Source organism: Physella acuta, unplaced genomic scaffold (assembly GCF_028476545.2).
Source record: "Physella acuta isolate Inbredline_101_S28 unplaced genomic scaffold, ASM2847654v3 ptg000466l, whole genome shotgun sequence".
Classification (NCBI taxonomy): domain Eukaryota; kingdom Metazoa; phylum Mollusca; class Gastropoda; family Physidae; genus Physella; species Physella acuta.
In genome coordinates, this window is record NW_026731985.1 from 577,422 (window position 1) to 590,458 (window position 13,037).

The window sequence follows — 13,037 nt, forward strand, 5'->3', positions numbered from 1 at the left end:
AGACATATCAAGCGAGGTCTGACCTAAACCATAACATGACCAGACCTATTGAGCGAGGTCTGACCTTCTAAACCATAACATGACCAGACCTATTGAGCAAGGTCTGACCTTCTAAACCATAACATGACCAGACCTATCAAGCGAGGTCTGACCTTCTAAACCATAACATGACCAGACCTATTGAGCGAGGTCTGACCTTCTAAACCATAACATGACCAGACCTATTGAGCGAGGTCTGACCTTCTAAACCATAACATGACCAGACCTATTGAGCGAGGTCTGACCTTCTAAACCATAACATGACCAGACCTATCAAGCGAGGTCTGACCTAAACCATAACATGACCAGACCTATTGAGCGAGGTCTGACCTTCTAAACCATAACATGACCAGACCTATTGAGCGAGGTCTGACCTTCTAAACCATAACATGACCAGACCTATTGAGTGAGGTCTAACCTTCTAAACCATAACATGACCAGACCTATTGAGCAAGGTCTGACCTTCTAAACCACAAGACGACGAGACCTTCCATCAATCCACAAGCACGTCCGACAGGTCACCGAAGCGTGTAGATGTGACGTTGATGACACGTGTGTAAAAAACAAGAGCCTTCCCCGTGAGCGGAGATTGCTCATACGCCCATACACTCAAATCATCCAGCCGGAGAGTGCTATAGGATCTGAGAGAGATCTTGACACGTTAGATCATTCGGATGATGGAAGGGGTCAGAAGGGGTCGGGTGGGGTCGGGTGGGGTCTGTTCCAGTTTATAAACAAAAATGTACGGCATCGGATAAAGATGTAAGAATCAGCCAACATGCGGAAATAGAAGTGTTCTGACAGGAAAAATTACTGAGGTCTGGTGAGTTTAAATTTAAGAAATAATCTGCCAACACATAAGTCGGTGTGTATGACACATCTTACATAAATAATTTGACAACACATAAGTCAATGTGTATAACACATCTTACAGAAATAATATGATAACACATAAGTCAATGTGTATAACACATCTTACAAAAATAATCTTATAACACATAAGTCAGTGTGTAAGACACATCTTACAGAAAACAGTGAGACAGTGGTCTAAGTGTGTGACTCTTGTTATATACTATAAAATACTGAATTCTTATATGTTTTTAAAGAATGAAAAATGTAAGGCTATCTCTAGCGGACCAAACCTGATTCTGTTATATTATAGGAACGGAACTAAATGGCACAGGGTGTTTTAGTTTCGTCATGTTTCAAGGTCAAGACGAGTTATGATGTCAAGGCCAGTTGGAATGATGGTGTCAAGGTCAGATCGAGTAATGGTGTCAAGGTCAGATCAAGTGATTATATTCAGGTATACCAATAAGCAGCAAGGACCATTTTCTACCACTTAAATCAAACTGATCAAATCTAAAGTGTTTGATCAAAATCGATGCATAACGTATAGGTCTTTCTGTGTATGTTTATCTATTCATTTAAATCGAAAAAATAATTGAATGTCGTTATTTTTATTTTTTATTTTTATTTTTTTTGTGAGGACATGCTGAATTTAAAAACAGACAGGTCAATAGAAAGGTAAACAGTGTGTGTCACGAGCCTGCAAGTCACCTAGCCTACACAAAGTCAAACCTTTGTCAAAAATCTTGACAATAGTTTGTGTAAAAATAGTATTTTTAAATGTGTACGAACATGGGCATGAATATTCTTACAAAACATGCGTACACAGCATGCGTACAAATAATATTTACAAAACACGTGTACGAAACATGTGTTTAAAACATGCGTACACAGGATGCTTAAAAAACACGTCTATAAAACATGTGTACAAACTTGTGTTGGTACCAGTCACTCCTTGTAAAGAGCAAAGCCTATTTCTAGAGTCCTTGTCTGGTGCCTGTAACACGAACCATCTCAAGGCAATGTCGATAACTTTCTTATCATTATTATAACTTCCTGTAGTACCAGAAATCTGGTTATTGGGTCTGTCTAGAAAAATCTTCCTCTGGTGGAGCTGTAATACCCCCACCCCAGCACCCCTCCACCTCCATTCAACAAAATCTGGGTTCCTTATGTCCCTGCTTGCGCCATTGTTTGCGGCGAACTTTTACTTTCTCAACACCCCTCCCTCAGCACCCCTCCCTCAGCACCCCTCTCAACACCTCTCTCTCAACAACCCTCTCTCTACACCCCACCACCCCAACACCAAGATGAAGAACCGAAAATCAACCGTTACCGATGATTGATTTTACCCCCCCCCCCCCCTTTTCGTTCCCCCCTCATGAAAGCTGATGCAACCCACTTGTCGAAATGCATCATTGTTGGAGGATCATTACAGCAGTCCCAGACACGCTTTCATCATTACAGCAGTCCCAGACACGCTTTCATCATTACAGCAGTCCCAGACACGCTTTCATCATTACAGCAGTCCCAGACACGCTTTCATCATTACATCAGTCCCAGACACGCTTTCATCATTACATCAGTCCCAGACACGCTTTCATCATTACAGCAGTCCCAGACACGCTTTCATCATTACAGCAGTCCCAGACACGCTTTCATCATTACATCAGTCCCAGACACGCTTTCATCATTACAGCAGTCCCAGACACGCTTTCATCATTATAGACAGTCTACGAGATCTCCCTCGCGGGAAGGGCAAGGGACTTTTTTTTTCCCTTGACCTTGACCTAAATATATATATTTGTTTATAGAATAATGATATCCCCCTCCAGCATTGTAAGTTGGACCAGGTTCTGTTTACATTTACATTCTTCTCCCCCCCCCCCTTACTTCTTTCCACAACTTCCACCCTGTCAAAGTTACAGTGACCGCAGTAAATGTGAGCATGTACTGGTCTAATGTCTGCTGGACATACATTTGAGCACATACTGGTCACATGCCTACCGGACTTAGATGTGAGGAATACGATGCCCACTTTAGGGAGGTACTAAATCTTTATCTGCGGTCGATGGAGTGCCAGAGTCTAGCGCTTTATGATATTGCTTGCCCATGTTGATACAGACACCACTGGATATCTATCACAATGTTTACAGTGGTCCCTCAGTCTCTTTCAATGTTTTCAGAGGTCCCTCAGTCTCTTTCAATGTTTTCAGAGGTCCCTCAGTCTCTTTCAATGTTTACAGAGGTCCTTCAGTCTCTTTCAATGTTAACAAAGGTACCTCAGTCTGTTTCAATGTTTACTGAGGTACCACATTCTCGAGTAATGTTAACAGAGGTCCCTCAGTCTGTTTCAATGTTTACAGTGGTCCCTCAGTCTCTTTCAATGTTTACAGAGGTCCCTCAGTCTTTTTGAATAATTACTGAGGTACCACATTCTCGAGTAATGTTAACAGAGGTCCCTCAGTCTGTTTCAATGTTTACAGTGGTCCCTCAGTCTCTTTCAATGTTTACAGAGGTCCCTCAGTCTCTTTTAATATTTACTGAGGTACCACATTCTCGTGTAATGTTTACTGAGGTACCACATTCTCGTGTAATGTTTACTGAGGTACCACATTCTCGTGTAATGTTAACAGAGGTTGTACATTCTGTCTCTCGAAATATCTATAGGGGCACCAGTTTTCTGTCTGCCTCTATATTTATAGCAGTACCACTGTCTGTCTGCCTCTATATTCATAGCAGTACCACTGTCTGTCTGCCTCTATATTTATAGCAGTACCACTGTCTGTCTGCCTCTATATTTATAGCAGTACCACTGTCTGTCTGCCTCTATATTTATAGCAGTACCACTGTCTGTCTGCCAAGTCTAAGTGGTACCATTGTATGTCCATGTTTATATATATATATATATATATATATATATATATATATATATATATATATATATATATATATATATATATATATATATATATATATATATATATATATATATATATATATATATAACGTTATCGAAGATAATAGTTATAGAGGTAAGCTGTCTGTCTATCATAATATTTGTACAGGTACCTTTGTCTGTCACAATATTTATAGGAGTATCACTGTCTGTCTGTCACATTCTAAAATCGCAAGGTGACAAGTGATCTAAGGATATCATCGGAGACTGGAGTTTAATGCAACTCCCCCGACTCTTGTCCCCTATCTCAGTCTCCCGGGTCCACTTCCCCTATTGATTCCAGTGTTTTTCCAGCATTAAATCAATGATCTTCACAAAAATTCCGGACCGGGGGAAAGAGACGACGTCACAAGATGATACCTCAGCCGTCTAGAGGAGCAATGAATGTGCTTTTCTTGACGGAGGCGGCAAGCGGACGCCGGTCCTAGCGGAGCCGTCCGTCTCGGGGGGACGGGGAGCAAACATACGCTCCGACTCGGCTCCAAATTAGATTTGCTCCTTAACGATCCTCAGGGTGGAGATTTGAAATTGTGAATGAATGAAAAGGAATGGGTTTTCATGGACAAACTGTTTACGTGTGTTTTCACAAGAGCATCAATCAACATGTTATCATCTCCCCTAGCCATCTATCCAGCTTGTTGTGTGTACGGGCAGACAACATTACTCTCTAGGGAGATCCTGTCCTCTTTCATAACAACAAATGCCTTTTTATCAATCTGCTTCTATTCAACAAGTTCAACACACCCCCCCCCCCTCTAACAGGCAGTAGGGGCGAGGTCCCTATGGGTGATAACTTAAATGGGATATGGACGATAACTTACATGGGAAATGGACGATAAGTTACATGGGATATGGGCGCGAACAAATGGTGTTGGGGCGTGGGGAATACAAGATGAAGGGTGAGCAGTCCAGCGGGTCCGGCCTGTCCCGCACGTGAGATGTGATTTACACGAACCTAGTGACGGGGCTCTCGTCTGTTTGTCTACACGGTAGTTGTCTCAACGACTGGAGGTCACTGGAGGTCACTGGGGGGAGAGGTCAAGGTTACACACAGACAGCCTACTTAGATTTGACGTTAATGATGTAACTATTGAAACTTGAAAGGGTTAAATACCTAATAATAAAAGCAGGATTTAATATATATATATATATATATATATATATATATATATATATATATATATATATATATATATATATATATATATATATATCAAGGGGTCGCCCATAATTAGTAGTCTGATATGTGACAACTTGTGACGACTTGTTACGATGTGTAGGAGGAAGATGAAGATTGCCCAACGAGCGTAACATGATTTAAGGACCCCCCCCCCCCAACCACCAATTTCTGCATGCATATCCTCAAAAAAAAAAAATCGAAGCTACATCAGACAATCATTCGTGGAACATCTTTCTTCCGCCTTAACTTCTATGGGTTTTTTTTTCCATTTCACGCGTGCGTAGTTTTACGGTGTGTAATATAATAATACTGAATATTGTACAATGTATAATATAATAATACTGAGTATAAAATAACAGTGTATAATATAATAATGTTGTGTATGGTAGGCCTTAATTTTGGTACCTTTATGTAAGTCCACTATTTTGGCTAACATATAAAACAGAAAACACAACTAATGTTGACGTTATTTAAATAAATGTATTGTACATACGAGGTTGTTAGATCTTGACTGGAGGCCTGTGGGCCTAGCGAGCTGAATGCTGAAATCTTGGATGCTCTAATATTGGGATTCTAGAAATATCTTGTTTACTAAAACTCAGTGGTGTTGACATTTAAAACGTACACCGGTGTTAAATATTTTTTAATCGTGCAGCTGTCCGCTGATGGTTTAATTATTTTTTTATGGCCATCCAGTAACCCAATTAACACATACAGTGGCCGTGCTGTATTTATCTGGCCAAAACACTGGCTAGAACGTCAGGCGACCTCAGGGCCACAATCTGTGTGTGCATCTGTGTGTGTATCTGTGCGTGTGTATCTGTGTGTGTGCGTCTGTGTGTGTGCATCTGTGTGAGAGCATCTGTGTGTGCATCTGTGTGAGAGCATGTGTGTGAGAGCATTGATGCAATCAAGGACGGTAATGGATTGACGCCACTTTGATTAGCCGGGGTGCCTGAGCCAGTCACAGTTTAATCAACATCAAGTAATTTAAGCCTAGGTACACGCACACCATACACATACAAACATACAGACATGCATACAACATACACAAACTACACACCGTACGCATACACATATACTAATACAGACATGTAGACATATACGACATCCACAAAGTACACACCATCCGCGCATATATATATATATATATATATATATATATATATATATATATATATATATATATATATATATATATATATATATATATATATATATATATATATTTATTTATTTATTTATTTATTTATATATATATATACAAACAACAAAAATAAGCACAACACATATATACAAACCAAACATCACATACAAGCACACATACACACCATAAACACGTATATACAAAACACACGCAACACACAGTCACACATACACACAACTCCCACGTAACAAATACATATACACATCTATACATATACAATTATACGAATAAATACATTTGTTTATTTATTTATTTATATCAACTCAACAACTTCAACTTATTTAAATCTAGGCACATACACTCACACACACATACAAACCTACATATACACACACAATGCAAGATCTTGGCCATTCAATTTGGGAGCTTACATTTTGTGAGAATCAAAGTTCCCTGGCAAGACCGCTTCAATTGCAAGCCAGCTTGATACTGTATTTTTTTTTGTCCAAGTCTCCACAAATAAAACTTTTTACACTCCGCCCCAGCCGTTGAGATTTAGTTAAATCTGACAACAATACCCGACCAAAAGACAATTTTCTTGTACGACTAAGCTGATGAGATTACTTTAATTTGAACTAGACTACCAACTATTAAGCCACCGCCCCCAAAAGGTCACGAAGGAAGCTAGAACTGCAAGATTAAAAAACGTCTGCGATGTTTCAATACATAAATGATAAAAATTGCCTTGCTTGTATGAAAAGCTTTTATCATGGAAACAATTTTTTCTTCCTCTCCACCGCCACCATTAGAGGAAATTACTAAAATTTCTGATTGCGGCACTGTAGGGACAGATAGCCCCACCCCTACTCCCCACCCCCTCAAAAACATCCCCAGAAATCCACCCGTATTTCCCTAGCTGAATTATTATTGGTTTTTTTCTTTTTTTTAAACTGCGTTTTAAAATTGTATTTATCCGTTCAGAAATATTTGACCAGCTGCTGTTTCCTCATGTCCTCTCCCCTCACCCCCCCCCCCCCCCCAGACAGCCAAGCCCCGGACTGTGTGTGAGTAGTTTGGGCCCTGAAGCTGAAATCTCTACAAGGCGAAATGGTTTTTTTTAATCTCTTTGCTCTTTCTTTTCTTGTGTACAGTTTTTGTAGGTTATCTGCGTTTAAACTGTTTTTTGAGTTCCAATCGTTCCAATATTCATACACGTGTTCCATGTTAATCCAATCAACGTTAGGAATTAGCGTAGACGGCTGGCACAATGGAAACTAGTGGGCCCGAGTGACGCCTAATGGAGTTATGGCTAATTTTATCGAATACACTAGACGACCTGTTATCCATTGGATAACTGTTTTTCGACAGCGTAGCAAGAACCAAACATTTTTCGAAACAGTGCAAATTCTAAAAGCTCAAAAGCCAGATCGTTATTCTTATTCACCATTGCCCCCTAAGTCTTCCCTAACAAAAATTTATCTTTAAAATGTAGGCATCCACTTGGCATGTCTCTACGTATCCACTGAAGGACACACAAGAGACACAACTCCATAGCACTTCAGTTACCACCCCACCCAATGTTCATTCGATCTATCCGACAACAAACCCGAGCCTTCCCCCCCCCCCAAATGGATTTCAAACGTACCACAGTGCCCATTACTTCTCTAACCCCCCCCCCCCCTTTTCCCACTTGCATGAATATCTCCCTCCTTATAAAAGTTTTTATTGTTGAAATTTACTTTATTTGATTGGGAATTTGAGTGGGAATTTGAGTGGGAATTCCCACATGACGTCATTAACTTTGAGCTAAAAATAGCGAATAGCTTTGCACTCACGGTGGCCCTGAAGGGAGAATAAACACCGACATTAGTGCTTTAAATTATCGTATGTAACTTTTATTCTTTAGAATTTAAATTATCGTATGTAACTTTTATTCTTTAGAATTTAAATTATCGTATGTAACTTTTATTCTTTAGAATCATAATTTAGAATTAATTTCAATCAGCGACAAAATAATTAAGAAACAGGTTCATATTACTGTCGGATTTAAATTTAGAAAAAAGGGCATATTAGATCTAGTCATGTTCGAATCTTACTGCAAGGCCGTTGTATTTTTTTCCACGATAAGTGATGATAAAAATCCTTGGAGAAATCTTAGTTTTAGATGGTTGAATTTGGTATCAAAAGAAACTAGCTCAGCTTTGTTACTTATAATTCTTATACCAGTAATTTACTTGAAATATGCGAGAGAAAACATCTAGAAATGAGGAGCACTTTGAGTGAGCAGCGGAGGTTTGATAACTGGGGACGGCAACCTATCTGGGAGGGAAAACTCCAAAATTAAACAACTGCTGCTTTGTGGTTTGTTCTTGGATGGAATAAAATGCTATGGAAGCGAATCCAAAAATAAATACTAAATTGTTTTGGAGGAAATCCCTTCCAACATTACAATTAAGAACGAAGAAGAAGAGAAGAAAGACTTTCAAACAGTTAAGATTTGAGGAAGTGAATAAAACGCATTGAAAGATGTATCAGATATTGAGTGCTTGATAAACAAAGCAATATTTCAGCGAATGTTGATATCGCTCAATAGGCTGGCATGTCCTTCCTGGAATATTTATGCATAAAAAATACGTTTGCTAAATAAGTGACAGCTCGCGTGATGCGTGTTTTTTTTTATGTTGTGGCTTTTGTGGATATAGGCATTTATGGGAAAATGTGGGAATTTATGGGAACTTATGGGAACTTATGGGCTCTCACATCAGAACCCCGGAGTGAATAAAACAATAATGACAACGGGTTATTTGCGTTACTGTTATATTATGTCGTGTGGCATTCCAGGTCTAGACTGGAGTATATTTAAAGGAATAAAACGTTAGTAATTTTTACCCAGTAAGTGTATATATATATATATATATATATATATATATATATATATATATATATATATATATATATATATACTTGTATACTTATATGTATATATGAATATTCATATATTTATGCATATATAGGTATATATATATATATATATATATATATATATATATATATATATATATATATATATATATATATATATATATATATATATATATATATATATATATATATATATTCCTTTATTCAGATAGCTTCATCTTTATTCTGCTGTATACTTTAAAAAAAAACTTAAATCATCTTTTTTTAGTTTGTTCTGTTGTCTGGGATTGCTTAGCTGTCTGGCTAGCAGCTGTCTGAAACTTCCCACTAGCGTTTCTCTAAGAAGACAGTCGTTGCCTTATTTTTACAAGCTTTTATTTAACTCACTTCCTCTGTCTGTCTTGACGGAAACGCAGGAGTGAAAATTCGGACAGTTCTACTTGACCGATACGATTCAAAGTTGGCACGTGGGTCAAGACATGAAGACAATGCAACCTGAAACTAAATTTGACTTAATTGGATGCCTAATTAATTTTTTATGAATTAATTAAAATTTGGACCGAATTAGTAGGCATGTCTAGCCAACCACACCACACGCGTCATCACCTTCAATAGCTGCGCCATCACGTAATGGCTGCGTTCAAAAACCATTGCGCGCCTACTGAACGTGATGTTCAGTAGGCGCGCAATGGTTTTTAGTCATGTAACTCTATTGTAAATAAAACATGTAAAGTACTGAAAAAAAAATTCATAAAAAACGTTTTAATAACAAGCTTTTATGTAATGATGCACTAAAAAGTAGAAAATAAATTATAGACTACTATTTAAATAACTATAAAGAAAAGCGTGGGTCACTTTAGTATCTATTGGATACCTTTACTAATGTTAAGGAAGACACCCACGTTTTTCTTTATAGTTATTTAAATAGTAGTCTATAATTTATTTTCTACTTCTTTAGTGCATCATTACATAAAAGCTTGTTATTAAAACGTTTTTTATGAATTTTTTTTCCGATTTGTGTTCATGTTTTCTAGTTGAACTAAAACAACGACAAAACATTTTTACTTTTCTAGTAAGTCATAAAAATCATGCAACCGGGTTTATATTAACTTGAAATATATTTTTTTTTCTGTACCTTAAGGCGAACTAAGATTGTCAAAGCTATCCTCAAAGTAAATTAAATTATCAAACTTTCTGGAGTCAAAGGTGACAGCATTAGGTAATTAATCTCCTTGAACTCGATAGCATTATTTACTCGCCATCATTTTCATCATCAATCTCATCCTTTACAAAAACTCTCCCCAACACCGTGTAATTATAAATCAAGTTAGCACAGTGTGTTGTGCACATTAAAACTATTCTAGCCAGAAAAAATACTTCAACACTACAATGAAACAGACGAAATAAAAAAAAAATGATCCGCGTACCATTGGACCAGGTGGCGTCGTGCGCTCTCTGTCACGGGGAGGGGAAGGAACTCGCTGTGTTCGGATTTCTCTCCCTTCTTTCGGCTGGCGATAGTTGTGAGCCGCCCGGCCTGCTAGTGTTGAGCCAATAGGCGATCATTATTGCTTTTACTTATCAATAGAACACACGTACACACACACGTGCACACACACGTACACACACACGTGACTATGACGACACGAGGTTGAAGGCATGGGTGACTGTGTTTTGTTGAATTGGACTCGAATCGTCGAACTTTTCATCGTTGTTTTCATCGTCGTGTGCCATGCCAACGAGAACGCCAAACGCCTGTACGATGACCTGTTGCGAAGGAGTGGTTACAACAAACTTATTCGGCCAGTCGGCAACAACACGGACAAGCTTGTGGTCAAGATGGGTATTCGATTATCACAGCTTATCGATATCGTAAGTAGAGAATAATCGATTTCTTTCATTTCATGTACATATTTTTATAGTTTGTTTGTAGTATTGGTTTACTGTAGTCTGCCAATGTTAAACGTAAACACGCACCAACCAATCAGCAGGCAGCAGTATCGATACTGATATATGATTGGACACGGGGAGTGTGTAAGCCCCGAGTCACGTGACTTCGGATACTGCGTTGTCCCTGACTGGATCTATAGATCAATTCAGCTTAGAACATTCATCCTTTGTTGTGTTTTATATATCTATATGCTCAATGATGGAAACACAACATACAACATATGAATGTGTTTACTGTTTTAATGTTCTGAAACACAACATAACATTTTATAACACTGACATATGTTGCATACAACATAACGTCGTATTTATCTGTATTGATTCTATATCAGTTATACTTCTGATTTATTTTAACGTTCGCTTCGAAGATATGACAAAGACACCACACCCACACAACCAGATGACACATAATACCACAACACAATAACACAAACAGATAAAACATAACACGTAACACAACCACACAACTTTACGACACATCACACAACCACATAGCACAACCACACAACCACATGATGCATAACACCACATCACATTTTCACCACGACACACTTCGCACAACACACCTTACAACAACACACCTCACATCACAACACAATGACACAACACACCGCACACCACCTCACACACACCTCACACTACGAATATAGGACAGCCACTAGACGCTCCTGATACAAAAATTTTATCTACCTATTTTTACTCACCTTTTTGTAAACTGGGTCACCTGTGTAAGCACGCGCAAGGTAGACACGTTGTACGGTAAAAACTCGAGGCTCACATAGGTGAGCATATCTTAGAGGGCTCTCAGTGTAAATATGATCCAGCACTTTGTTCAGCTGAGGCTCATATAGGTGAACATATCTTAGACTTTTAGAAGGCTCTCAGTGTAAATATAATACAGCACTTTGTTCAGAACTGCTTTACATTTTTTGCCTACATTCCGCAGCACCTATCATTTACAGGATTTTGTACATAATTGTACACATTCTTAAGAATATATGTGTATAATTTACAGCCCTTTCGTGTACAATTCTTGTATATAATGTACATACCTTTGGTGCTTACTCTATATGAAAAATCTACAGCACCTAAGTACACAATTAATTGTAAAAAAGAAAATTAGTACACAATTTTCGTTTATAATATGTTGCATTTGGTGTCAAACTTAATTTGTGTTTTAAATAATTATTTTTTTAATAAAAAGACTGGCTCTGAAGGCTGTATACTAGTTATAGAAAGACAATCTTATACTTCTATATAAGGACACACTTATAGCTGTATGCAACTGCACACTTCTATTAAATGACACACTTATAGCTGTATTAAAAAAAACACTTATAGCTGTATAGAATGACACACTCATAGCTATATAGAATAACACACTTATAGTTGTATGGAATTGCGCACTTATAGCTGTATAAAAAACACTTATAGCTCTAAAAATAACACAGCTATAGCTATATAGAATGAAACATCTATAGTTGTATAGAATGACACACTTATACCTGTCTCGAATGACACACTTATAGCTGTATAGAATGACACACCTGTAGCTGTACAGAATGACACACTTATAGCTGTATGGAATGACACACCTATAGCTGTATAGAATGACACACTTATAACTATATAGAATGACACACCTATAGCTGTATAGAATGACACACCTATATCTTCACAGAATGACACACTTATAGCTGTATAGAATGACACACCTATAGCTTTATAGAATAACACACTTATAGGTTAATAGATGAACATCAGTACAACTAGGTCTAACCAATCAATTCAGATTAAATTACCAATTTAGTTTTAAAAATCAATAGAATTAGTCTCAAGCAGTTAGCCTGGTAGTTAAAGACGTTAGACCGCCAGTGGCTTGGTCAATTTTGTGAATGGCTGGTCTTTTTGAGGCCCAGCTGACTTTTTCAGTGACCTAGTCTCAAATGACCTAGACTTTTAGTGACCTGTCTGTTAGTGACCTAGTCAGT

At 37.9% G+C, this 13,037-nt stretch overlaps 1 protein-coding gene across 3 annotated transcripts in view; it reads left to right on the top strand.

Moving 5' to 3' along the window:
- Positions 1–10,540: 10,540 nt before the first annotated feature.
- The window catches only part of LOC131943773 (acetylcholine receptor subunit alpha-like), a 45,290-nt gene continuing 42,793 nt past the window's right edge, over positions 10,541–13,037 (top strand). The window contains exon 1 of one of the 3 annotated variants that reach the window (XM_059304042.1): positions 10,541–10,968. In XM_059304042.1, the coding sequence (XP_059160025.1) occupies positions 10,756–10,968 (213 nt within the window). In that variant the 5' untranslated portion in view covers positions 10,541–10,755. The remainder of the gene's footprint in view (positions 10,969–13,037) is intronic. The other 2 variants (XM_059304041.1, XM_059304043.1) reach the window with 2 other exon arrangements.